The sequence below is a fragment of the Trichomycterus rosablanca genome, chromosome 4 (assembly GCF_030014385.1).
Source record: "Trichomycterus rosablanca isolate fTriRos1 chromosome 4, fTriRos1.hap1, whole genome shotgun sequence".
Lineage (NCBI taxonomy): Eukaryota > Metazoa > Chordata > Actinopteri > Siluriformes > Trichomycteridae > Trichomycterus > Trichomycterus rosablanca.
In genome coordinates this window covers 29,041,575-29,068,171 of record NC_085991.1, presented here as the reverse complement: position 1 = coordinate 29,068,171, position 26,597 = coordinate 29,041,575, and the positions used below count along the sequence as shown (strand labels likewise).

General features: G+C 35.9%; 2 protein-coding genes across 2 annotated transcripts; both read right to left on the bottom strand.

Annotated features, from left to right (window-relative positions):
- Positions 1–834: 834 nt before the first annotated feature.
- LOC134311535 (uncharacterized) lies at positions 835–9,610 on the bottom strand. The gene is made up of 7 exons (XM_062993164.1): positions 9,557–9,610; positions 5,637–7,652; positions 5,377–5,540; positions 5,061–5,281; positions 3,954–4,083; positions 2,526–2,626; positions 835–2,446 (listed from the first exon to the last, which is right to left on the bottom strand). The coding sequence occupies exons 2-7, from the start codon at positions 7,615–7,617 to the stop codon at positions 2,305–2,307; spliced, it is 2,739 nt and encodes a 912-aa protein (XP_062849234.1). The 5' UTR covers positions 7,618–7,652; positions 9,557–9,610; the 3' UTR covers positions 835–2,304.
- A 3,613-nt stretch (positions 9,611–13,223) lies between these two features.
- On the bottom strand, positions 13,224–26,348 carry lgi2a (leucine-rich repeat LGI family, member 2a). The gene is made up of 8 exons (XM_062993165.1): positions 26,081–26,348; positions 25,773–25,844; positions 22,321–22,392; positions 18,916–18,987; positions 17,890–17,961; positions 17,443–17,612; positions 15,693–15,857; positions 13,224–14,407 (listed from the first exon to the last, which is right to left on the bottom strand). The coding sequence occupies exons 1-8, from the start codon at positions 26,260–26,262 to the stop codon at positions 13,590–13,592; spliced, it is 1,623 nt and encodes a 540-aa protein (XP_062849235.1). The 5' UTR covers positions 26,263–26,348; the 3' UTR covers positions 13,224–13,589.
- Positions 26,349–26,597: the final 249 nt, after the last annotated feature.

Sequence of the window (26,597 nt, the reverse complement as noted above, 5' to 3'; positions counted from 1 at the left end):
AATGCAAGCTAGTTTATTTGAGCATAGGCAGTTCTTATTTTATCTACTCATAATTTGACTATCAACATTTAAACAGTACAAGTCTAAGTAAATAAATTCTCCATACCTGCCTATTCAATGTGTGTTGGAATGTGAAGGGTTAATTTAAAGAAGCCCCTTTGTCTCCTTATCAGAATGTTGCTACTTTTGCTGTTGCTGGAAAGAATGTTGGTGATTGGTGGTCCAGCTATAAAATTACAGAGGGCCATGCAATTGTGATTTAATTTAATTGAACCAATTTCAAATGACAGTAAACTGACCAATCAAATCTTTCCTTTAAATAGATGGGCTTTGTTATTGTTAACTTGATGAAGTTCTGCCTGCTGTGGAAACACAGGTGTAACAGCAGAATGGTTAATAACAATAGTTCTACATGGACTTGTTTGTGTAAGTCCATCTAAGTTAGTGAAGTGACACACAGACCGGTAGTTATGGCTGTTCCTATATTTACTGAGTAAGTATGAAGTAAGCAAATACAATTATAATACGAATACGGCACACGTGATTACTTGTAAGGAGGATTTGCTTATAAAATGAGCTATTTTGTTTAGATAGCCCTAGCTGTGCTGTTTGCTGGTTGCATTTCTAAGGCTGAACTATCTTAACTTCTGTATTTTATCAGTATTTTAGAAGAGGACAAAGTAAACTGGGTTTTTGTAGATGAGAAAAGGGTTGAAAAGTCATTTCAGAAGCAAAATTACCCAATTAAAACCTTTCTATTATAAATAGTAAATCATGGCTGCTTTTATTGTGCAAAAGCAATCCTAATTACACAATGTGTACCACATTAAAACACTAAATAACAATATCAATCACATAATCTAACAGTTAACCTAGAATATTTTTAAAACATGTTTATAAAAATGGTAAAAGGCTTCTAAACGGAAGTGCTCATTTTCAGGCCTGCAAAAATGTGTATTGCTAATATAGGGCTCTGTGGCTAGCACTTTCACCTCACAGGTGAATCATACCCACCACAACCCTGAATCGGATAAAGTGTTGGTAAAACAGACAATGAATGAATAATTAATATAATAAAGACTACAAGTATAATGAGCAATTATTTTATATTTCACTTGTATTTAAAATGTACATCAGATTTCAACACAAAGTAAGCCTAATGTTCAATACATAAGCATATAAATAAATAGCATAAAATAAGTCAGACATCATATTAGAATAAATGTAAAACTATAAAAAAAAATTACAATTTATATCCATGAATTTTAGTTGTTTTATACATTCAGAACAGAACAGTTGGTTTTTACAATCTGCAATATTTAAGACTTGTCAATACAATCCTTCCTGCAGCTTCATTATGAATTAATTTTGGCACATACAGTGCATGATCATGTTTGACATTCCATTTTTAAAATACATAACTAGATATAAATTAAATGCAGGCAAACACATTATGACAATGTAAAAGCATGCTAAACAGGACACTGACTCTACAGAAAATTAAAATGTAATGAATAAAGTAGAGATGCATGAGTACCGATACTAGTATCGGGTATTAGCCCGATACCGCGCTCATTAACTCGTACTCGTACTCGCAAACGAGGCTCCGATACTAAACATCCGATACCTTGTGCCTAGTGCACGTTACTGCGTTAACGTAGGGATTTTCAACCTGTGGGGCGCGAATTTAACTGACAGCATTAAACAATGACATCTGGTTGATTACTGACATTACTAGCTCTTGTTATGGTCTTTAGTCTAACCAGTACAAATGAACCTCACATGACTGTAAACTGTCATACGTCATCGTGCAAAATGTATAAACAACTTAAGAAACAAAAAAGTCCAGAGTCCCCAGAGAGAAAAAAACGAAACAGTAGCAAAACTCCTAAACCTCGACCCTCTGATCCCCCCTTCTATTATTCTGTTTGAAAACTTTTAACTCTAAGAAAAATGTTTTTATTAATGTCTTTATTCTGTACTTTTAATATATTCTATACTTTTAATAGTATTACGCTTAATTATATCAAAGAGTTCAGTGTAGCTGGGAAGAAATTTTAACCAAAAGAGAGAAATTTTAACCAAAAAGCTAGTGATATACATAAAATGCAAAAGTTCATTGTAAAATTAGTCTTAATTAGGATTTCAGTAATATGTATACAGTAAGTACTATAAATCATTAAATCTTTAAACATACTATAAGTAAACTGTATGCATTTTTGATGCTCTTTGGTGCTATGTCTGATAGTAACTTAATACAATGCATCATTACTTTCATTGAACTCTGCATTTAAATATGCAGCATTATTGAATCACTGATAATGAGGAAAGCCATTTCCTCAGAGCAGGCCTGGCGTTCCATCCTTTCTTTTTGGCGAACTTGAAAACAGTTCGAAAAAGGTCAGGGAATAAGGTCATCAAGTTTACTTCCTCTGCATAATCAGAGCTACACAGATATAAAGAAATCAATGAGCTATAGAACAGCACATAAATAATTATTAATGAATATTCTGTAAGCAACTTACTAATGCTCCTGCAGAATTCGTATGAACCTCAGCAAGCCTAAGAGGTTATTCGGGTAAGGCTTTTTCTTGTCATCCACTTTCTGAACAATTTCTGAGGGTAGCTGTGAAAACAAGTATTATGTAAAAGTGTGATGTAAAATTAGCGAGTTCATAAGTAGCAGATCTAGTAGTTAAAATACAATAACACATTTATCATTGTTAAACCTATTTGAAAAGTTCTTTCCGAACAGTTTAAACCTTTCGAAAACTTTATCTCACCTACCACTTGTTATTGTAGGTCAGTTCGTCATTCTAAGGTTGGTGAGTGACATTGGAATGAGTTGGTGGTCATACCGGTCAGCAGGGAGTCATTTTTGCCCTCTGCTGGCTTGACCTTATTTTTATAAATTGGCATTTTTTACAGCTCGCCGCTGTTTTTGCCACATAGTTTTTCCTATTGCAATATGATAGAGATGACCACACTGCTAAATAAGATCATGGAATCAATTGCTCAAAATGTAACCGTAGCCTAGTGGTTAAAGCCCCACCACTGCCAGGTTGCTGCTGTTGGGCCCTTGAGCAAGACCCTTAACCCTCAAATGCTCAGACTGTATACTGTAACTGTAATGTAAGTCGCTTTGGATAAAGGCGTCTGCTAAATGCCGAAAATGTAAATGTAATGTAAATGTAGAATATGCCTGTGCTGGAGGTCAACAGAGAGAAATAAAAAGGAGTGGTCCAGTTGGTGTTTTCTCTAAAATCCCCGCCAAGAACACATGGTAACTCTTAAGGTAACTGGTTGAATTTCGCCTTAGACAGTCACAATTTTCAGTTTTAAAAATCATATTTTCACATTCATATTTTCAACATATAGTTCTTCAGCCTACAGAATCAGCAGTGGTAGTTTAGTGGTAAAGGAACTGGACTAGTGAGCAGTCCCGTAACCCTCAGTTGCCTGCATTGTATGTTTACAGTAAACTGAAACACATATGCCCTGCAAAAGGTCATATTTATTTATTTTGTAATACATTTATTGTGTTCTCCAGTTACACAGCACACGTGTGATTTTACAAATTCCAAATTCCACAAGTGTGAACTATACCGTCAGTTGCACAACTTGACATATTATTTACTTAATGATATTTACTTAATATTTATGGTGTAGTTTGGAATGTAGTCTGTTTTAATCACACCACTGTATTCATTTTGTAATACATTTGTGTTCTACTAATTCATTTGTGAACTACTGTACCAGTTGCACAACAACTTGACATAGTATTTACTTAAATATATTTACTTATTATTTATGGTGAAGTTTGGAATGTACTCTGTTTTAATCACACTATTAAAAGTCGCAGATTAGCTAATACAATTCAAACTACTTTGGGTCCTGTCCTAGTAGGGTTCTGTTCCTAACCACCCTGAAGAGTGGATTCTGGTAAGACTTACTTTTGCCTTCCAGTCAGAAAACGTTTTTCCCACTGTAATATTCTCCACAGCTTGAAGAAGCTCACTATCAGCATTACGACAGTTTTCCACCTCTTTTGTGTTTCCAAGCTTTCTTAAGTACTCCACCTTCCTGAAGAAAGCAGAACATGTATAAAGCAATACAATAGGCTGTTGTAACTTATTTGATTCTAAACATTCTTAAAGTATAGACACCTCATATTATGCTGATAGGCCCAACATAAGGACCACCCCCTTAAAAATGTTAAATATTTTAAATTAATTGTGCCTGTCATATATTAAACACTGAGCTGATTGTAGATAATCAAAGTGGGCAGACGACTGGTTTGAAATGTCTCTAAAACAACAAGGTGTGCTCACAGGTAGCCATGCTGAAAATTCACTGACGGTGCAAAACCACAAACCCCTGACAGGGTGTTAGATTGCCAAGACTAATTGCTGCCAGGGAACAACAAAAGCTATAACCTGGTATGGTCTGGCACGGACCAACAGAAAAGGTTACAGTAACTCAAATTGTAGATCATTTAATACTGGTGATGCAGGCCATTTTAACTGCTAATACTAACTCCTGTCCACCATCACTTCAAGGGATGAGATGGTACCAGAGGACGATCCTTCTTGCAATGTGCAAGGAATTGTTGATAATATTCTGGTACCAGGACACACTCAGAGGTCTTTTTATAATCAATGCCTCAGCTGGTCAGAGCTGTTTTGACAGCATTTTTGGTGTGTGGTCCTTGTCTTTCCAATTTATCTAAGTGTAGGTTACTAAATGGTGTGGTAATTTTAATAAGCAGCTAATTCTTTATTTTTCAACAACTTGTGACACTGCCTGTATTGGTGACAATTTAAAAAAATAATGATATTTGAAGCACAGCTGTTTATTAAGCTAACGCTGGTTCAAATCTGAGCAGTGCCATAGGCCAGCCCAGTGTGACTGACAGTGGCAGAGTGTTGCTGCTTCGTACCCAGTGGTACCAGACCTGCTGCAGTTGATAAATTAAATACAATGAAATAAACAATATTTGCTAAAACGTCTATTAAAAATGAATTACTATCAATAAATAATTTACTTAAACTATGTCTTACTTTTCATCTGTCCAAAAGAATGGGTGAACCAGGGTGTCCTCAACTTTAGGTCTGTCTCTTGGATCATGGTTAATCATCCACTCCACTAGGTCATTTGCTACCTCATCCTCCACATGTTCCAGAGAGTACTTTCCATTAAAAATGTTTAACTCACATATTAAACCTTTGCCAAATGGATGGTGTCCCCGAGAAAGGATATAATATACTAACATACCTGCTACCTAAAACATAAAAACATTAAAGAATCATTTAGATTTCTTATAATTCAAAGATATGTTCTTTGTATTCATTTTGGATTGCCATTGTTACACGAAACCTGAATGTCAGAACTTCTCTTGTAGCCACTGTTACTCTCTTCTTCAAGAGTCTCTCTAGCTTTCCAGCACTTTGTTCCAGCAGGGCCAGTGCGCAAAGTTGTCTGCTCCAAACTCAATCTCCGACTAATGCCAAAATCAGCTAATCTTGCCTTACCAGTTATATCTGTTAGAAAAAATATTTATACACAAAATGTCACAGTACATTTTTAAAATCATGTTATTATATAAATCTTTAAAATATAATTAGTATGACTCTTACCAATGAGAACATTTTGGGGTTTAATGTCCCGATGCAACACTTTGATTTTTGGGTCATGAAGAACTTTAAGACTATAAAGAACTTCTTTTATAATTTTCCTCAGAACATCCAGCTGCTGAGAATGGTCCCTTGGCAGATGGTGTTGGATGTATTCCTCCAGTGTGTATTCACAAAGTTGAAGGACAAGATATCCAAAGTTGTCATCCTCCACAAAGTCCACATATCTCACAATACAAGGGTCGTCAAGCTGTGGAAGCCGTAAAAACGCCTCCTCATTTTTAAGATCTTGATAATTGGACTTTAGCATTCTTTTAACAGCCACCTCTGTGCCATCATCTCGCAAACCAAGATAAACCTCTGTCCCATCACTTCCTTTAGCTATTTTGAATTCAGGGCCAACCGCAATTGTCAGACTTCTCAATCTGTAGATATTACTTTCTTCTAAGTTAGCAAGTTTCTCCAACTTGGGCTTCCAGCGTTGGCTGACTGAGTGCCATTTTCTTGGCATTGCTTTCTCTGTATGTAGTTCAAATGGTTGCACAATCGAATTTGATTCCTCAACTGACGTTTTGAAGGTACATGGGTCAACTTTCTCTTTTGATTCTCGTTCATCATTATTATTTGAAGAAAGTTCCTCTTGGTCATCTTTTTTCTTCTTCTTTTTCTTCTTTTTTTTACTCTTTGATGATTGGCAGTGTATTCCATCAGTTGAACTGTCTAAAGTCCTTAAGTCTTTAGGGCGTCTAAGCTTTGTGTCCAGAGTTTGCAGTTTTTCCTTAATAACATCCTCTGTCATAATCTCTGCAGCAAGTAGTACCTTATCAGGCACCAAATCTAATCCACATGAATGAATATATTCTGGGATCAACTCATAAAGAGAAGCAAACAAACAGTAAGTAAGAATGCTTATTTCTTGTGAACATTGAGGTTTGGTGAGATGCTTAAGACTAATGCATAGTTTCCTCAGAATGGAATTGTCGAGACCATCAGCACTGGGTTTTTTCTTTGAGGACTTGTCCATGACCACACAGAGAATTCTAAGTGTTAGAGGATTGAAAAGATCTCCCTGAGTGCTGCCAGTGGGCTGTACACATTTTGTGAAAATTGGTACAATCTCATTAAAAAGCTGGGAAGATACTTCCCTCACCATGCGTATAACAGCATGAAAACTGTTTAGTGCACTTATCCAGTGCTTCTGAGGAATCCTGTGAAAGCGTTTAATGAATCCTTCAATGTATAGATCTCTGTTTGTGGATTCTTTTAACCACTTGATGCTAATTTCTCGATATTGTTCTGCTAAAGGACCCTGGACAGTAAAATATTGCTCAAAGAGTACAAGATGGGTGAATGGATGCTCATCTAAAAAATTTTCGCTAAAAAGGTTGAAAACTTCTAGTTGTGATTTTCTGCGAACTGCTACAGCAAAATTGAAAAACATTTTGCATGTCTCCATTTTTTGATTTTCTGAAGGTAACTGGAGTATAATATTCTTCACCTTACTGTCAACATCTTTGTTTTTACCGTAATTCAATTCAATACAAGCACCACTTTCAATTAGCGCTTTGACAATGTCCAGTCTGTCATTACAGGCAGCAAATTGCAACGGTGAAAGCACTTGTTGTGGATGACCATCTGGGTCGGCCTTGGCAGCAAGTAATCTGTTCACAATATTAAGTGAAATTCCTTTTGTATATGCAGCATAATGTAGAGATGTTAGTCCATTTGTTGAGGATATATTAGGGTCAGCATGTTGTTTCAGTAAAAAGTTTATAATATTTTCATGCCCAAGTGCAACAGCTGCTGACAGCAGGGTCACATCATCATTCAGGAGTGCAGAAGAAAATTTTCTATTAACACCAATTCCTCTGAGAAGTTGCTTCAATTTGTTTTCTTTATTGTCAAGTATGCATTGTATTAAGGGATCTGTTTGTCTTTGCACAACTTGAACAGTAGTACCTAACTGCAATATCTGGAGTGCCATAACTTCTTATCTTCACACTACTACAGCAGAAAAAGCTGAAAAACAGGAAATGAAATTAAATGTTGCTGCCTGTGTAAAAATGTATTTACTAACCTAAAAAAATGAAACAAATCTAAAACATTATAACCACCATTAGAGGTCTAAATTTACAGTGATCTTATGTAAAATAAAATACTTACAGGTAAATCACTTTTTTTACAAGATAACACAAAACACAAAGATATATGTAGGGTGAAGTCAGCTAATTTAAAACACTTTTTGGTAGATTACTATTAAAAAACACCTAAAATTCTAAAGACCACCTTAACTGTTACTTTTTCATTTTGCTATGGATCTCTGACTTGAAGTAAAAATAAGTTGTCAAGTAAAATACCTTAGAAAGTTTGGACTCTTAAACACATCAGGAACACCTCACTCCAATGTCATGTTCAGGTAAAATGGGACAGTTTAATAGTTCATTTATTAATTCATTAAATCATAATGCAGCCTAGTGGGAGGCTATAACTGTACCAACTACACCATGATACATACAGCCAAAGTTCATTTAATACTATGACCAAACTAAGTACATAATTCAAGCTACTAGGTTTAATTTTTGCTGGCATTGAATGAAGCCAAACAATGTCTGTAATATGACAGTGTGGCACACTAACCTGTGATTTAATGGCACCTGGTAGCCTAGAAACCTGCCAATTTTACTTCAAAAAGTGTCCCAATTTATCCCAATAAAAAGTAAAGCACATTGTTAAAATATTTAGATTATAAGTCAAATAATGAATGAAATGCAACATCCTGTCAACATTTTTAGTATCATAAACTCAAGTACTCCTATTACCATACAGAGAAAATCAAAGTATCGCATGGCTTACATTGTATGTCCAAGGACCAGTGATTTTTTTTTTATCGTTGATAAGCCAAACCTAGTTATCTCAGCCAATCAAAATGCTGGTTTTTTTCATGTTTCATCATGTAATAACATGTTTGGTGACAAAGTACCATTTCACCATTTTTATTTTTGTATTTTAGACCACCCATGTAAAGATTTGATAATTTCATAAACTCATTCTTTGTTTTACCACTGCTTTATCCTGGTCTGGGTTGTGGTGGAAGCATTTCACTGTGCGAAAACAGGGTAAATATTTAATAAATTGCGTTAAGAAATGCCATTTTAAACGGTTAATTTACTGCTTAAGCCTTGAGCTTAATTTGAGTCTAATACTAGTTGTATTTAAATCATTTTGTTTGGGCCATACCTATTCCTTGGTTGTTAAGATAAAAAAAATATCAGTAGATGATTTTAAGAAAACAGCCTTTCTAACCTATTTGTCAACTTGAAGCTAGCAGCTGAAAATCATTCATGAAAACATCCTTTTTGTGATAATCTGAACTGTTTGGTAGATGCTTATTAATAAAAATACACTATGTGTGCACTAGTAATAATAATTTTAAAATAAAAATAAATCATTTTTAAACATTATTTGCTTGGTGAGACCATTAAAGGGTTAAGCAGGTGAAGCTTAGTCGAAAGAAGCTAGTAGAGAAACTTTTTTGTTTGACCACCGCCCAGTTCGGGAAAACAGGTTGGGGAACAAGACAGTACTTGTTTACAGTACTGTCACTTCCAAATCTGAGAACTGCTGTACCGGTTTACGAATGATTTTAAATGTACATTACTAAAATTACAAATAATTACAAATATTTAAGCAAAAATGTCTTCAAGGATAATGTAATATATATATTATTATTATTATTATTTTTGTTAATTATTAATATTATTATATAATCAGTTTAACTTTCCAGTTCAGCAAAAATCTATACTCCTCTTTAAACTAACTTAAAACATTAAAAATTTCCACTTAGATGTGCATAGGAAGACATTTTGAAGATGAGTTTCAGCATATACAGAACTATGTGTGTGTATGTGTGTATATATACTTACTTTTTTGTTGTAATTGAAGAGAGTTTGAAGTTGAGTATCAACTTGTTCAGAACTGGAAGCTATCTGACTCTGGCAGTAAAAGTAGGAGGAGTTTTGCACACCTGCGTCACTACAGCACAGGTAATGATTAATAGGTGAGGTCGACTGAGATTCGGCTTCACATTGAAAACAAAAGGTGTGATTCATTGGCCACTTTATTAGGAACACCTGTACATTTCATGAAATCGATACATCCATTTGGCGCAAAAAATCTGACATGACATTTTCCGATTGTGCATCCCTGGTGGAAACTGAATTTGAATATGTAGGCATAGCGTCTGGCCTGCTGTTTTACAAGTAAAAACAACCTATTTTTAAATACATTTTTTGCACGTTAGAGGGCACTTTATTTATTTATTTGATGTGCAAAGGATTGGGCATCCTCTTAGTTGCGAAGCCTTAGAACTTGTAATTAACAAGTTGTCCTAGATGTGAATGTGTGTGTGCGTGTGTGTGTGTGTGTGTCTGTGTTTGCCCTGTGATAGACTGTTGATCTGTCCAGGGTGTTTCCTACCTTTCGCACTGTGAATTGTACCCACCACGACCCTGAATCAAATAAAGCAGTGGTAAAACAGACAATGAACGAATGAATAATTAATATAACAAAGACTACAAGTATAATGAGCAATTATTTTATATTTCACTTGTATTCAAAATGTACATCAGATTTCAATACAAAGTAAGCCTAATGTTTAATACATAAGCATATAAATAAATAGCATAAAATAAGTCAGACATCCTATTAGGATAAATGTAAAACTATGAAACAATTACAATTTATATCCATGAATTTTAGTTGTTTTATACATTCAGACCAGAACAGTTGGTTTTTACAATCTGCAATATTTAAGACTTGTCAATACAATCCTTCCTGCAGCTTCATTATGAGTTTTGGCACATACAGTGCATGATCATGTTTGACATTCCATTTTTAACATATATAACTAAATATAAATTAAATGCAGACAAACACATTATGGATCAGATGTGATCCTAAAAGCATGCTAAACAGGACACTGACTCTACAGAAAATTAAAATGTAATGAATAAAGCATAAATAAAGATTTGTGCTTTTAAGGTTCTCCCTGTATTAGGTCTTTTGTAAGCAGAATGATCTCACTCAGTATTGCATGTCTTTTAGTTCAGAAGTTGCATTAGTTGGGTGGTTTTTTAAACATAAATCTGGTAATATAAGGACAGGACTAAAATCCCAGTAGTGAGGATGCAACTACAGTGTTAACCTTACTATATTTCATCCCTTACTTTCTAGTAAATTATCCAATTTTTGATCCAACAAGGCTTATAATTTCTTCTGAAATGATATTGCATTTGTTTTTATTAAGTAATTGTTTTAATGAAGTAAATGTACAATATGTTTTTTGCAGGAAAGACATCAAACAATCATGTGACTAAGGGTGATCCTCTGTCATGTGACTTCAGATCAGACATAATGATAATGTTTGCTAATAAACAAGTTGTAACCAAAAAATAGCCACTACTATAAAATCCTTATTTTCTTTATTTTTCTCTTTACAAAGCAAAAATACCTCAGTCAGAATTTGTCTGAACTAACCACTTTTGTAAGATATTCCTGACATTTTAGAACAGCTGTTAGCAAAAATCACCAGCAGTTTCCAGTGATCTGGTATACAGACAAGAATGGACCACTGTGGCAACTCAAAGGAACAGGAAAGCAGATGAAAAAATGTAACTGTGCAATTGCAACTGTAAACATAGTCCTCTATTTCTGTGTGGTTAGTAATGCAATGCATGAGTAGTGAATAACCAGTTAAAGTGTATATTGTTAAAGGACAAGAAAAAACTCCTTCTACTCCAGATTCTACATTTACTGAGCCTGTTATTGTATTGTCTTGAGGTACTGTTGGTATTGTCCCTCAAGACTGCTGAAGGTTTACTGCAATGCTGAATAGCAGTGGTTGACAATAATGGTAAAATATACAGAATTTACACATTTACAAAGTACAGATACATTTGCACTCTAAAGCAAACCATTGTTAAAACTAGATTCATGATACAAACCCTTTTACAAACTTAGTATGTAAAACTATGTAACTTGTTTAAGCAAACATGTTCTACATTCAGCAAAGTGACAATTATTGTACATACCAGGATAGTCATTATAACAGAGGTGTGACAATCATTTGAGTTTCTTTTTTTTGGCATGCCTGGACTAAAACATTTTTGAAACTCCATCATGCAGAAATAAAAAAAGGTCTTTAAAAGATCTGTAGTTTTACAAATGTGGATGGTTTACATAGAACTGAAGCTGCTTTACTTAGAGCTACTGTGCTTAAGAAATTTGGCTCCAAAACAAACTAAAAGCCATTTTCTGTTTGACTTTTTATGTTATATACAGTCCATTCCATAATAATCGACAACCCTGGTAAAGATGAGCAAAAAGCATTATAAGAAATTCACCTCTTGGTAAATTATCTTAATCTTAGCTTAATTAGATTATTTGTCCTGTTGGAGGATCCAATAATTTTGTACCCTAACAAGGCAAAAAAAAATAAAATCACACAAAGTCATAGACTTTGGGTTTGTTGTGTACTCTCTTCAGAGTAGTCATCCTTCTTCTTACAGCAAACCCACCTGAAATATGTGTTTCCAAAAACCTCATCTTTTATTTCATCTGACCATACAGCATGGTTCCAGTCAAAATCCCACTAGTGTTTAAGCAAACTCCAGGTGGAAAGGAAAACTTTTTTTCCTGGCAAAACTTCCAAAAATCTGTAGGCATCTGATGGTAGTTTTGATTACTTGATGATCCTTGTCCATGCAAATTTGTTACAGTTCAGGTTGATTGGAAAGTTTTAATTTCTTATTTTACTTTCACTATAGATTAGCTACTGGTGAGTAGCTATTTTTATAGCCATTTCTTGACTTGAAGGTCAACACACTTTTCCCTTATTTGAATTATGTTCTATAATACCGTATTTTGAATTATTCTTTATAATAATTGTGAAGGGGACTGTATGTCATTTGGTTTTAAACACCCACACAATATTTAGGTGCTAAATTATAAACAATACTACCATTTAAGTGTATTTTGACAGGATACTGCCAATAAGCCTGCTGCCATTCAAATGTTGTTGAGGCTACTGTAGTCCTGGGGACACTTAAATGCCTAGATATTGTTTTTAATCAAGTCCTGCTAAAATTTGATCACAATGATCCACAGACAGTTCCTTGGACTGTCTCCAGGTGAGTGCCTTTCCAGTCTATGTCCAATCAGTTCACACAATAAATTTATAAAAGGAAAAGAGCTGGTTTAAATAGTTCAGTCACAAAAAAATCTACTTCCTAAACTGTGGGCTTTTATACACTCTCTAAAATAGTCCAATTAATTTAAAATAGAACAGGTTTAGACACATCTGAAAGATAAATAAATCAAACAGATTGCGTCTGACCACAATTTAGATGCATCAGCAAAGGAAAGTGATGTCTGAATTGGTTGCAAATAAAAATTTATGTTTAATAATTGTAATACATTTTAATTGTATTTTTTTTTGTATTAGTAAATACAAACTTTTAAAAACTTTTAGGTTTTTTTTTTAAACTTTTTCTACAATTCTGAAATTGGCATATCCTCTAATATTTTGTTTGCACATACTAAAGTCCGATTTGCAAAACGTACAATTAATGTAATCCCTTCCTTAGCAAATTAAATGGAAAAAAATTAAAGCAAATGGATCAGCATTGTTTTGGACTGAAACTCTTCATACGCTTTAGCTTTTCATGTCATAATTTTCTAATTGGTATGGAGGATTTCTTGCTAAGGTTGTAAAAAAATGGTTCTCCTAAATAAATGTCAACAAATGCATGGAATATCATGCACCATACAAAGAAACCACAAAGCATTTTACAAACTTGCTTCTCAGCCACTTGCAAAATATCAGTTTTTGGATGGAAGACATTGTGAGTGCTGAAATACTTCTGCTGGGCAATCTCCACCCATAGTCAATGTAGAATTTTACAGACTCAGATCAATAATGATGTGCTCGAATATCTGTGTGCTCCCCTTAAAGCTGGAAGCAAATATAAAGTCTCTGCGGTATGTGGAGACCATGGTGAAGGAGCGCGGAGCCTGGATGTAAACCTCCTTGAAGCGCTCAAACACCTGTTTCTCTGCATCCCACAGATAGACCTGAGAGAAAGTGTAGTCGCTACCTAAAGCTAGATAGTAGCGATCTTTGAAGGTGAATGGCTGAAGAATCATGGAACCTCTTGATGGAAGGGCCTGCACCTCAGAGAAATGCTTAGCAGTCCAGTGAAGGATTTTAGAGTCACCAATATATCGTGTCATCGCCAGGTACAACTCCTCCTTAATCAAAAAAGTCTTGACAGCTACAACATCCTCCATGTTGGGGATTTCACCCTGTAACACAAACTTCTGTGAACTCTTGCTCCACTGGTAGATGACTGGAACCTGGGAACGACTAGCCAGAATCAGATGAGCCTTGCCATCCAGATTTACAAACTCTGCATCGGTATCACGGAACCACTCGTGCAAGGATTGGTAGGAGTAGAAGCCTTTGTTGTTCCACTTGTAGAGGGTTGATAGACCAGCTTTAGAACTGTCGGCTATAATAAAGAACCAGTCATCTCCAATCTGAAACGCTTCAATGTCATTGGGCTTGGAGATCTTGGACACTTCAATGTCCTGAAACTTGATGAATTTGCTTTGGTCCTCATCAAACTTATAGATGTGAGAACCACCAAAAAGCTGAGCAACAATCATGAATACCAAGTCCTGGATGATCACTGACTTGCAGCCAACAATGGACTGACCTAAAGTTTGTAAAGCAAAGGTAAAAGATTCAACAGCATAGTACTTGATTTTTAAATATTTGACATGAAAGACTGAATCATGTATTTATTTATTTATTTAATCATTTATTCATTTATTTATTTATTTTTTGGCTTTTTCTTAACTAATCAACCAAAATAAATATTATAAGTGTATGTAAATTAGCTTATTCTACATTGGATGGCTACAACACTGCAAGTTTACTACTGTGTTTCATCACATTTACTTTTAGCAATGTTCTGTAACTGTTTGGGAAGTGGACACAAATGTTGTAATTTTAAAAGTGAATTTTCCCCATTCTTATTTAAGATCAGTAGTGGGTAGCACTGTCGCCTCACAGCAAGAAGGTCCTGGGTTCTATCCCCAGGTGGGGCAGTCTGGGTCCTTTCTGTGTGGAGTTTGCATGCTCTCCCTGTGCCTGCGTGGGTTTCCTCCGGGAGCTCTGGTTTCCTCCCACAGTCCAAAGACATGCAAGTCAGGTGAATTGGAGATACATGACTGTGTTTGATATTACTTTGTGAACTGATGAACCTTGTGTAATGAATAACTACTGTTCCTGTCATGAATGTAACCAAAGTTTAAAACATGACGTTAAAATCCTAATAAACAAACAAACTTTGTATAATGTACAATTTGTAAGTTGGACTAGTCAGACCCTATTATAAATGTTCACTTTGCTCCAATCTATCTTAACTTGCTTATCTGTGCTTTAAATGTTTTAAATGAAATACCTGTAAGACACGAATTTTACAAAGCAGTTCTCATCACTGCTTTCTATTTTATATTATTTTATCTACTGTCCCAGCTGTAAAATAATGTAAATAATTAAAAATCCAAACACTTCAGTAGGTTTTTAATCTCCCACAAGCTCAGTGCAAAAACGTGACAACACAAACACAGCCGGAGACGATCATAAAGAATGTCAGTAGCCTGTAAAACATTAGGTGTAGGATATGTATAATTTGAGCTAGAAGGTATCATACAAGTGTATGTAAACAATTCACCTCTAGAGAATATGAACATTTGAACAGAATTTTAAATAGAACCAACCTGCTCTATGCTGAATACAGGTTTCAGCAGGTGTGTTAAAGGTGACAAAGCATTAAAAAAGTGCAGTGCTTCAAGCTTTCAGGATCGAACATTTAATAAGACATTCTATTCACAAGAATTTTTTTACTCTTTAGATTATAATAACAAAACATTTTGAAAACAGCTTGTTGGCAGAATTCTAGGGCACTTTTATACTTACTTTTTAGTCTAACCTACCTGTTATGTTGTCATAACTCCTGAAGTTCATTTCAATATGGTCCCACTGAAGCACCATGCAGCTTTCTATGTTAGGAGCAGCGATGGCCACATACACGTCATTCTTGTGGGAGAACGTGTCCACAGATAGAGACTCTGTTATCACTGACTGAAGAGGAATGAAATCTGTAAAGCAAAATTTGCATGTTATACAATTATTATATCACTAGCAATAAAATAGTTTTTTTATCTTAATATGAAACATAAATAATATTCCAAATACTAACATACCGGTATCTCTAACTATTTTAATTCAGTCCAGGCCAAATATGTGCGTGCAATATGGTCATATCCAGTTACCCAGTGGTATCTTTCATACACTGCTAAAGACAGAGAAGGGCCACGAAGGGTTTGTACCTAACACTCGCCCCTTCCGACACATGTGCAGTTGCCAACCGTTTCTATTCACCAGCTTGTTGAACGGACAGTCACGAACAGCTCTTATTATTCACCTGCTATGTGCAGGTGCCTTCGACCAGCCAGCAGAGGCCGCAATTGCATAATTAATGAGAAATCCTTTAGAACTTTTTTTTCCCCCAATAATTAGTCGTGTCTGTGCAGGTTGATTAATAGCACATCTGAGATTCGAACACTGATCTCACCAGTGGTAAGCTGGCGCATTTTTTATCCCCTAATCTAGTCGTGTCCAATTACCCTGACTGCGTCCTCTATACTGACTCGACCCTTCACCGCTGACTGAGGACGCCTCTCAACTGACATACGCCCCCTCCGGCATGTACAGTCAGTACAGACTGTATTTTTCACCTGCACGAGTCGAGTTCATACACCGATGAGCACGGTGTACGGAGGGCCACACCCCCATCAGCATTATTCCTTATTGCCTTTAGATAACTTTTACTAAAGTCAGTAGCCGAGATATACTTGTCCTCAACATAGCTCGCTAGCAAAGAGCTTACTACTGCTAATGTTAACAGCCGAAAGATAAAGAGAGCTGGGTAATGTAATACTTACCTGTTTCTGGATATTTAAATAAATAAATATGAACATTAAATTTAAAAGTGAATGTTGTGTGGGTAGGAAAGTGTTGTAATGACAGATGTAGTTTTGACAGAGCTTCAAACCACAGCCCCTTGCACTGCATAATTTTGGTTTCCCTGATTAAAATGCTAGCTAATTAATCCTTTCTAGAGCTGTACAAGGTGTGCACAACAAAGAAAAACACTAAACTCTGGGATCTCACTCATAAGATGTTATGTCACATGAGATGAAAGGGTATAACAGCAGGCTCACTTCAAATAAGATCAGTGTTTATGATATTCCCATAACAAAGAGCCTGGGGAAAAAATAATGATCAGGAGGAACACAAAGGCCAAATAATTATTTGTCCAAATAACTTTATCCCAAAAGCTTTTCCAACAGTGAAATTTTTGGAAGACAGGTCCTGTTGCATCTGGTATGTAGCTAATACAGCATAAATTATTATGGTATAAAAACCTTAACATTAAGGTGTTGTTGAGGCCTAGTCAAAGTCCTGATTTGAGGCCCAATAAGATGATGACTTTAAATAAACAAACAATTCAATGACAAACATGGAAAAAACACCACACTTCAAGAGAAGGCAACTGTTTTTGTACAAATTAAATGGCAATATTTTGAATAAAATGGAACTTATACACATATCTTTGGCCAAAGTACAGGGTACTCAGCAAAGCAATGGTGGCAAATGATTTTGGAAAATGACACACTCTACCTGTGGAAATGCATTCATCATGAAGGCTTGCCATGTCATTGAGCCGCATGCCCTTCATCTCCTCTGGGCCAGCACAAATAATATCTGATACTGAGGCATTGGTGCTCTTCAGCCACGTCATCAGCCATTTAGCACGGCAGTCGCACTCAAACGCATTACCCCTAAGGTCTCTGTGGTAGGGGAAACCATCCAGAGGGATTTTAATAAAATAAATTAAAAGCATGGGACAAGACACCACTAAAATATTTGAATGTGTTTGATCTAATAACATTTACAATAAAAAGTACACATACTGGACAAAATAACAAAAACTCAAAACTGGTTGGACAGCCTATTTAAAGACATGGGTGTTGCAAATCCATTCATCTAGATCCAAATGCTGTATCTAGAGACAAACACACTTCCATTACATACTAAATGAATTTCAGCAATGAAATGCAAGCTTACAGCTCTATAAGTGAATCCAGATCAATGAAGAGATCTCTCGGCAAGGCTCTGATGTTGTTATTTGCCAAAGACCTGAAGGTATAGACATACAGTACAACAACAATGTGTGCATATGCTTTTCAATGCTTTAAAAAAAAATTCATTAAAACTAATTAAATTTTGTTTGATATTTATTTAAAAAGTCAGAGTAGACAAATACATTCTGCATAAATTAATAATACACAAACTATTATGCTGCTTATGACTTTTAATGTTAACATTATTTAATCATTTACAATCTACGCTGGAAAGGTTTTTGAAAACATAATAATTAATCATTGTTTTAATCACTTGTTTAATAGTAAGGATAGAGTATATACTACTGCTAATGTTGACAAAAAGCCTGGTTCTTTCAAACATATTGTAGCAATGTGCACTTTAACAAAAAATGTTTCATTTCAGAACAATAGAACAGGTATTTTGCAAAATTGTGATTTTTGTTCAACGTGCTTTTTTTTTATAGCAGACACATTGACAGAGACTTTATTGGGTTCTGGAGTTTTCTAGTAGTCATTTCTGATTTTTATTATTCTTTAGCATTATATGTGCTCTTTGTGTGAACTTTGTAGTGGACACTTTCCTAGGGAGACTAGCAAGAATGCCAAATGTTCTTAATTTGTAAAAAGACTTTCTAATCACTGTCACCCAGGACTTTTTTCAGCCATTTTTTTTCTAGAGAAGGGTACATCTATAATCCACACCTCCAACATCATCTGATTTATTGTAACAGCAGGCTTTTGTAGAAATCGTTAGAGGTATACTTATTGTCACTTTTTGTCAACCACATCAATGTGTTTAACAAAAACTTGATGACTTTAGCAAAATATATCTAATATTCTAATGTGGATAAACATTATCAGTCCTAATTATAAGTAACCATTATAATTATTATAATTCAGGTAATTCATACCACTAGATGCACCAGAATAAATCTAATAACAGTACTGACAGGGAATTATGATCTAAGAGTTATTAGATAATACTTACAGGTGAGTCAGGTCTCTGAGCCCCCTGAAGGAATATTTTGATGTTGTCTCAATCTTGTTGTTTTCTATAAACCTAAAAGATCACACATGTAGACTGATGAAGCTGAATAGTAGTACTGACTAATGATGGTGCAGAGAAGAAACTACCAGCACTGTAAGCAAATCTGACAGACTATAACAGTTTTAAAATACTAATGTGATACTGCAGTATAATGTAATAGGTGAGCCTGACAGGGAACAAGAGAAAGGATTTATACTTACTGTCTGTCTGTCTATCCATCCATACACCCAACATCTCCATCCATTCATTCATCCACCCATCCATCCATCATATCATCCATCCATCCATCATATCATCCATCCATCCATCATATCATTCATCTATCTATCCATCCCATCCATCATATCATTCATCTATCTATCCATCCATCATATCATCTTTCTATCCATCCATCCATCATATCATCCATCTATCCATCCATCATATCATCTTTCTATCTATCCATCCATCATATCATCTTTCTATCCATCCATCCATCATATCATCCATCTATCCATCCATCCATCCATCATATCATCTTTCTATCTATCCATCCATCATATCATCTTTCTATCTATCCATCCATCATATCATCCATCTATCTATCCATCCATCCATCCATCATATCATCTTTCTATCTATCCATCCATCATATCATCTTTCTATCTATCCATCCATCCATCATATCATCCATCTATCTATCCATCCATCTATCTATCCATCCATCCATCATATCATCTTTCCATCTATCCATCCATCATATCATCTTTCTATCTATCCATCCATCTATCTATCCATCCATCCATCATATCATCTTTCTATCTATCCATCCATCATATCATCTTTCTATCTATCCATCCATCCATCATATCATCCATCTATCTATCCATCCATCTATCTATCCATCCATCCATCATATCATCTTTCCATCTATCCATCCATATCATCTTTCTATCTATCCATCCATCATATCATCTTTCTATCTATCCATCCATTATATCATCCATCTATCTATCCATCCATCATATCATCTATCTACAGTATCTATCCATCCATCCATCCATCATATCATCCATCCATCCATCATATCATTCATCTATCTATCTATCCATCCATCCATCCATCCATCCATCCATCCATCCATCCATCCATCCATCCATCCATCCATCCATCCATCCATCCATCCATCTATCTATCTATCTATCTATCTATCTATCTATCTATCTACAGTGGGGCCAAAAAGTATTTAGTCAGCCACTGATTGTGCAAGTTCTCCTACTTAGAAAGATGAGAGAGGTCTGTAATTTATATCATAGGTACAGGATTTTTTAAATAATTTATTTGTAAATTATGGTGGAAAATAAGTATTTGGCCACCCACAAACAAGCAAGATTTCTGACTCTCACAGACCATTAAGAAGCTCTTTTGTCCTCCACTCGTTACCTATATTAATGGCACCTGTTTGACCTTGTTATCTGTATAAAAGACACCTGTCCACAGCCTCAAACAGTCAGACTCCAAACTCAACCATGGCCAAGACCAAAGAGCTGTCGAAAGACACCAGGAAGAAAATTGTAGACCTGCACCAGGCTGGGAAGAGTGAATCTACAATAGGCAAGCAGGTTGGTGTGAATAAATCAACTGTGGGAGCAATTGTAAGAAAATGGAAGACATACAAGACCATTGATAATCTCCCTCGATCTGGGGCCCCACGCAAGATCTCATCCCGTGGGGTCAAAATGATCATGAGAATGGTGAGCAAAAATCCCAAAACTACACGGAGGGACCTGATGAATGACCTGCAGAGAGCTGGGACCAAAGTAACAAAGGCTACCATCAGTAACACACTACGCCGAGAGGGACTCAAATCCTGCAGTGCTAGGCGTGTCCCCCTGCTTAAGCCAGTACATGTCCAGGCCCGTCTGAAGTTTGCCAGAGAGCATATGGATGATTCAGAAGAGGATTGGGAGAATATCATGTGGTCAGATGAAACCAAAATGAAACATTTTGGTAAAAACTCAACTCATCGTGTTTGGAGGAAGAAGAATGCTGAGTTGCATCCCAAGAACACCATACCTACTGTGAAGCATGGGGGTGGAAACATCATGCTTTGGGGCTGTTTTTCTGCAAAGGGGACAGGACAACTGATCTGTGTTAAGGGAAGAATGAACGGGGCCATGTATCGTGAGATTTTAAGCCAAAACCTCCTTCCATCAATGAGAGCATTGAAGATGGAACGTGTCTGGGTCTTCCAGCATGACAATGATCCCAAACACACCGCTCGGGCAACGAAGGAGTGGCTCCGTAAAAAGCATTTCAAGGTCTCCAGACCTCAACTCCATAGAAAATTTGTGGAGTCCGTGTTGCCCAGCGACAGCCCCAAAACATCACTGCTCTAGAGGAGATCTGCATGGAGGAATGGGCCAAAATACCAGCTACAGTGTGTGCAAACCTGGTGAAGACTTACAGGAAACGTTTGACCTCTGTCATTGCCAACAAAGGTTATGTTACAAAGTATTGAGTTGAACTTTTGTTATTGACCAAATACTTATTTTCCACCATAATTTACAAATAAATTCTTTAAAAATCCTACAATGTGATTTCCTGGATTTTTTTTTCTCATTTTGTCTCTCATAGTTGAAGTGTACCTATGATGAAAATTACAGACCTCTCTCATCTTTCTAAGTAGGAGAACGTGCACAATCAGTGGCTGACTAAATACTTTTTGGCCCCACTCTATCTATCTATCTATCTATCTATCTATCTATCTATCTATCTATCTATCTATCTATCTATCTATCTATCTATCTATCTATCTATCCATCCATCCATCCATCCATCCATCCATCCATCATATCATCCATCTACCTATCCATTCATCATATTATCCATCCATCCATCCATCCATCCATCCATCATATCATCCATCTATCCATCCATCCATCCATCCATCCATCCATCCATCCATCTACCTATTCATTCATCATATTATCCATCCATCCATCCATCTATCTATCCATCCATCCATCATATCATCCATTTATCTTTCCATCCATTCATCCATCCATCCATCCACTCATCCCTATGCTTTTGCTTAGTTTCTGGTGTGAACTGATTTAATGAATTCCTAGGAGAGGAATTAAAAGTTTTTTACAAGGCAGATATGCATATTCAATTACTTTGTCCCTTAAGTAAAGAAAATTAGGCTTTACAAAGTATTCTTTATACACATTACCCTTCTGTACTTAATGATCTGAAATAATGATGTAACAAATAACAGAGGCAATCATTTTTAGAACACTGCATATTGTATTGACCAGAATATTTGTCCACAGTAAGGTGTAAAAATAAAAAAATGATACTTACAAATATTCAAGATGTGGTAGGCCAGAAAATGCGTCATCCCTAATTGTGGTAAGAGCATTTGAGTTAAGTAATCTGTAAAACAACCAGAAAGCTATTAGACATAAACCACTGCATGAATGAAAGGTCAGACTGTATCATATTGGTATTAATGGTACCGTGGTAGCTGACGCTCGGGTGGTACAGTGGTCTATTTTGCTAGTTTTGGAGGTGTTACTGGACAGCCAGGGGTCTACCCAGACTTTTTAGCTATGTCTTAACCAATGTCCGGCCAAAGCGTAGCAATGGGCGAGACTTTGTCTTACGCCCAATGTTTTCCAGTGACATTGTTGGAAGTGGAGGCACATGGGAGGAATATTCTTAACTGTTTGAAACATTAATTTAGCAAAATTTACTAACTGTGTGTACGATTTGTAAAATAAGGCTCATTCATAGTCTACAAAGCAATCTGACGTACATAAGTAATAAACGGTTATTCATTTAATTATATTCAGTAAACAATTCCTCTCGATCTGGGTCACTGTGGACAGGGTGTCATTTAATTGCAAGGCATCACCCACTTACATATTCACTAACTCATTCAAACATTGGGAAAACTTGGACGGGCTAATCTATCCCCAGCTTGCTTTTGGGGGGTTGGATAAAAGCCAAAGAAAAGTACCTGTCATAAAAGTACATGTCAAAATTCTTCACAGTGTTATCAGGGCCGGTGCTGTGCAGCAGCCACACTGTGCACCCCTGCTGCACCACTGTGCCATCAAATAAATTATAGCTTTTATAGTGTTTGATGTGTTTTTCTTATCACAAAAAAATTGGCCTAATTACAGCAATCTATAATATTCAGCCCCCTTCAAAGCCCTTAAAAGGTATTATGGTAATACGTATAGAATTTAATGAAACATATTTAACAAGAAGTCTTATTAAACAAAAGAAAGGATACTTTTGATACATACAAGCAATTTCGATAGGTTGATCATTTGAAAATGAATGACAAACATCTTGTTCTTCTAACAAATGTCCATATACACCGTTATTTAACACCCAGCCTCAATACTTGGTGGTATCCAAACATTCTTTTGGCATGGGATGAGGCACCCACATGACATTGTTATGACAGAACTTGTAGGCTGTCTCAGAAGATGAGAAACACCAAGAATAAGCTGGATTGACAATGTGGCGAAGTGACATTATTAGGCATTATCTAAGTGCAATTAAGGCATTATCTAAGAAGCAATTAAGCTAAGTGATAACAGGCTTTGAACACCTTTTTTGTGAGATCTTAGCCCATCAGTCTCATGCAAAAGCTTCCAGCTCATTGAGGTTTGATGGCTTTCGTGCTGCAACTGCTTTCTTTAAATCCCACCAAAGACTTTTTATGGGAGACTAAAAAGTCCACTCAAGGATATTCCAGAACTGATTCCTTAACCAAGCCTGGGTTAATTTGGATATGTGCTTGAGATCATTGTTAAATTTCACTACAGAAAGCAAGACAATCCTGCTTAAAATGTCTTGGTATTTCTGAGAATCCATGATGCCCGTCACATAGTCAAGACTGCTAGTTCATGCAGCTGAGAAATATACCCACATCATCACCATGGGTATAGCATTCTTCTGGTCATGAGTCTCACCTTTCATGTGCTAATCCACATGGCCAAACAATTCCAGTTTTGATTTGACAGCATAGAACTGTCCCAACTCCAAATGTCTAAATTCTTTCGGACATATTTCGGATTACCCTTCCTGTGCTTTTTTTTATAGTGGAGTACATTCTGGGGACCAGCCTTTGTAAAGTCCTTGGACGTTACATGATCTTCTTATGTTTTCCACTGACATATTTTCCCAGCCTCCATCAGGTCATCATATAATCATTTGAATTAACACTGGGTTTTCCATGTCCAGAAAGGTTTGCTTCTGCACCTTTAGTTTGGAACTTCTGTACAATACTTATAATTGTGTCTCATTGTTTTGATGGATGTTCATAGATCCATTGCCCATTTGGTACAATGAAAGTATCTCCTCTCATAGCATTTGTGACAGCTTCTTAGTTTTACCATGGTTGCAACAATCCTTAAACACATCTCTGAATAGATGTGTAAATAACACATTCTAGCTTAAGCAGATTAAGGGTTGTTACTGAGTTTGCATTGGATTAATCATGTTGTAACCCAACTTTAGGTCATACAGAATAGCAGGTTTTAAGATCAGCAATATAATTTAGAAGTTGGATAACTGTGACATAGCAGTATTAATAAAATATCCTGTTACTCTAAATTACATGATTCATTTTCATTCTTCATGGGGGGGGGGGGGGGGGGGGGGGGGTGTTAATATTTCCTATTGCAACTGTATTTTGCAACTGTACATCTTAAATATATTAAAATATATTACAACTCACCAATACTATCACATTAGTTTTGCTGGATAAATATTAACATTATTAATATTAAATATTAACAGATACAGATTTATTTTTGCTTCTTGAGGTGTAAATCAAACGACTGACGTTTTGTCTACAGTGCCAGTCATGAGAAAGTCAAATAAGTCAATGTTCTCCATAGGTTACAAAAATATAGTTTCATGTTCCCGCTGACAAAGGGATGGGAAACAGACACATGCTATGCCCTTCAAGCAGACAGCTATAAATAATAAATAGGCACTTTAATTTGCATTATTTTTAATTTGTTTTTTAATTGTTCATTAGTTTCACTAATAAGTGCAAAGAACATCTTGATTTCTAAAAAACAACAGCATCAGCCACTATTTTAAATGCTATGCCAACAAAATAATCTTCATATTGGTTAGCTGAAATGACTAGCTTTACGAATACTTAAGCATGGACTAAGCATTGTCATTCTGCTTTGGTAGGTTTTAATTATTGAATTGTCAGTTAAAACAGATTTCTAATAAATTCTAAATGTTCTTTACATTTTTTAGCTGTATAATCTATGAAACAACCTTTCCCTTTGTGTAATACAACAGCAAGAGAAATGACCCTCCGAACATTTTTATCATTATTATTCATTTTAGGCAACTACATGGGGGGTGTACAAGTTAAAAACAGTCAAAAAGGTTTCAAATTTCTGCTTTAAATTTGTCTCTGAAATTAAACAAATTAACAGGCTTTTTATAAACAGACAATATTTTTCCACTGCATTTATTTTATATTGTACTCCACCCTTAATTATTCTATTTCTTACTTATATATGTAATATATGTTATATATGTTTTTATATTAGGTGCTTTTCAGTTTTTATTAACAACTGACAGGTGAATTTTCAGATTGTATGTAAAAATCCTATTAAACATTTAATCAACGCACCAATCTTATTTAGTTTCCCTTTCAATAAATCCTATTTTAAGGTGTAAAACTAATGGGTTTCTTTTTGTAGGGGTAAAAAAAATCACCTTATAGTGGTTTGAGCAGTGTTTAAATATTTAAATATAACTGGACTTACAGTAGTTGTAGAGAAGGTATATGTGCAAACATTGCCTCCTTGACTTCAGAGAAGGTACCATTCACAACGCTCCTACAAAACAGAACATTTACTCATAAGAGACTGTTCAGTTTGATGTTCAGAGATATTTAGCTGCTTCGCAACTCCAGCAGAAGCATAATACAGCTGGCTACCAGATCCACTGCATGCTCTAAGCTGCATTCTGTGCATTGGCATCCAGCAGACAGGTACTAATAAACACGTTTTGTATTTAATCAAACAGATCTGGAGTGTAAATGAGTTAGACTGGGTGAAATAAGCACACTTACAGTGAAGTAACATCGGTCGGAATGATCCGCGGTACATATGATGAACCGACGCATATGATGGACTCCTTGGAGCAGCTGCAGGATGAAGGGCACTTTACAGGCTTTTTGCCAGTATGGCCAGATGGCATCAGGCAGAGCAGTGCGGCTGATATTAAAGTGTAGCGATTCATAAGAGCGAGCATGTTGATGATGGTGTGGTAGCAGGTTGCATGTGGAAGCGAGAGATTGCAGAAACAGACGGTGCTGAGGTGAAGAGACTGTCAGCGGTCCGCCCTGCACCATCCCAATGCAGCACTCAACCAACCACAGCTCCACTACTGATGAGTCGAGAGCCAGAGAGTCGGCTCTTATAGATCAACATTAGGAGCCGATTCGCAAGCAGAGCCACTTTCCCCAAATTATAGAATAAGTCACGAGGTCTTGGCATCCAGAATTAAATATATTGCATTTAAGTTTCATAATATCTTCTGGCGACTGTATGCTGCAAAATCACGTTCATAATTTATTTTTAAATCAT

Coding starts and splice junctions, on each gene's coding strand:
- LOC134311535 (XM_062993164.1), bottom strand. CDS start 7,617: ATGGCACTCCAGATATTGCAGTTAGGTACTACTGTTCAAGTTGTGCAA. Junction 5,282..5,376: donor AGAGAAGTTCTGACATTCAG/GTTTCGTGTAAC, acceptor TTTATGTTTTAG/GTAGCAGGTATGTTAGTATA. Junction 4,084..5,060: donor TTCTTTTGGACAGATGAAAA/GTAAGACATAGT, acceptor TGCTTTCTTCAG/GAAGGTGGAGTACTTAAGAA.
- lgi2a (XM_062993165.1), bottom strand. CDS start 26,262: ATGCTCGCTCTTATGAATCGCTACACTTTAATATCAGCCGCACTGCTC. Junction 17,962..18,915: donor CTCAGAGACCTGACTCACCT/GTAAGTATTATC, acceptor CTATACCTTCAG/GTCTTTGGCAAATAACAACA. Junction 14,408..15,692: donor GAGTTATGACAACATAACAG/GTAGGTTAGACT, acceptor TACAAACTTTAG/GTCAGTCCATTGTTGGCTGC.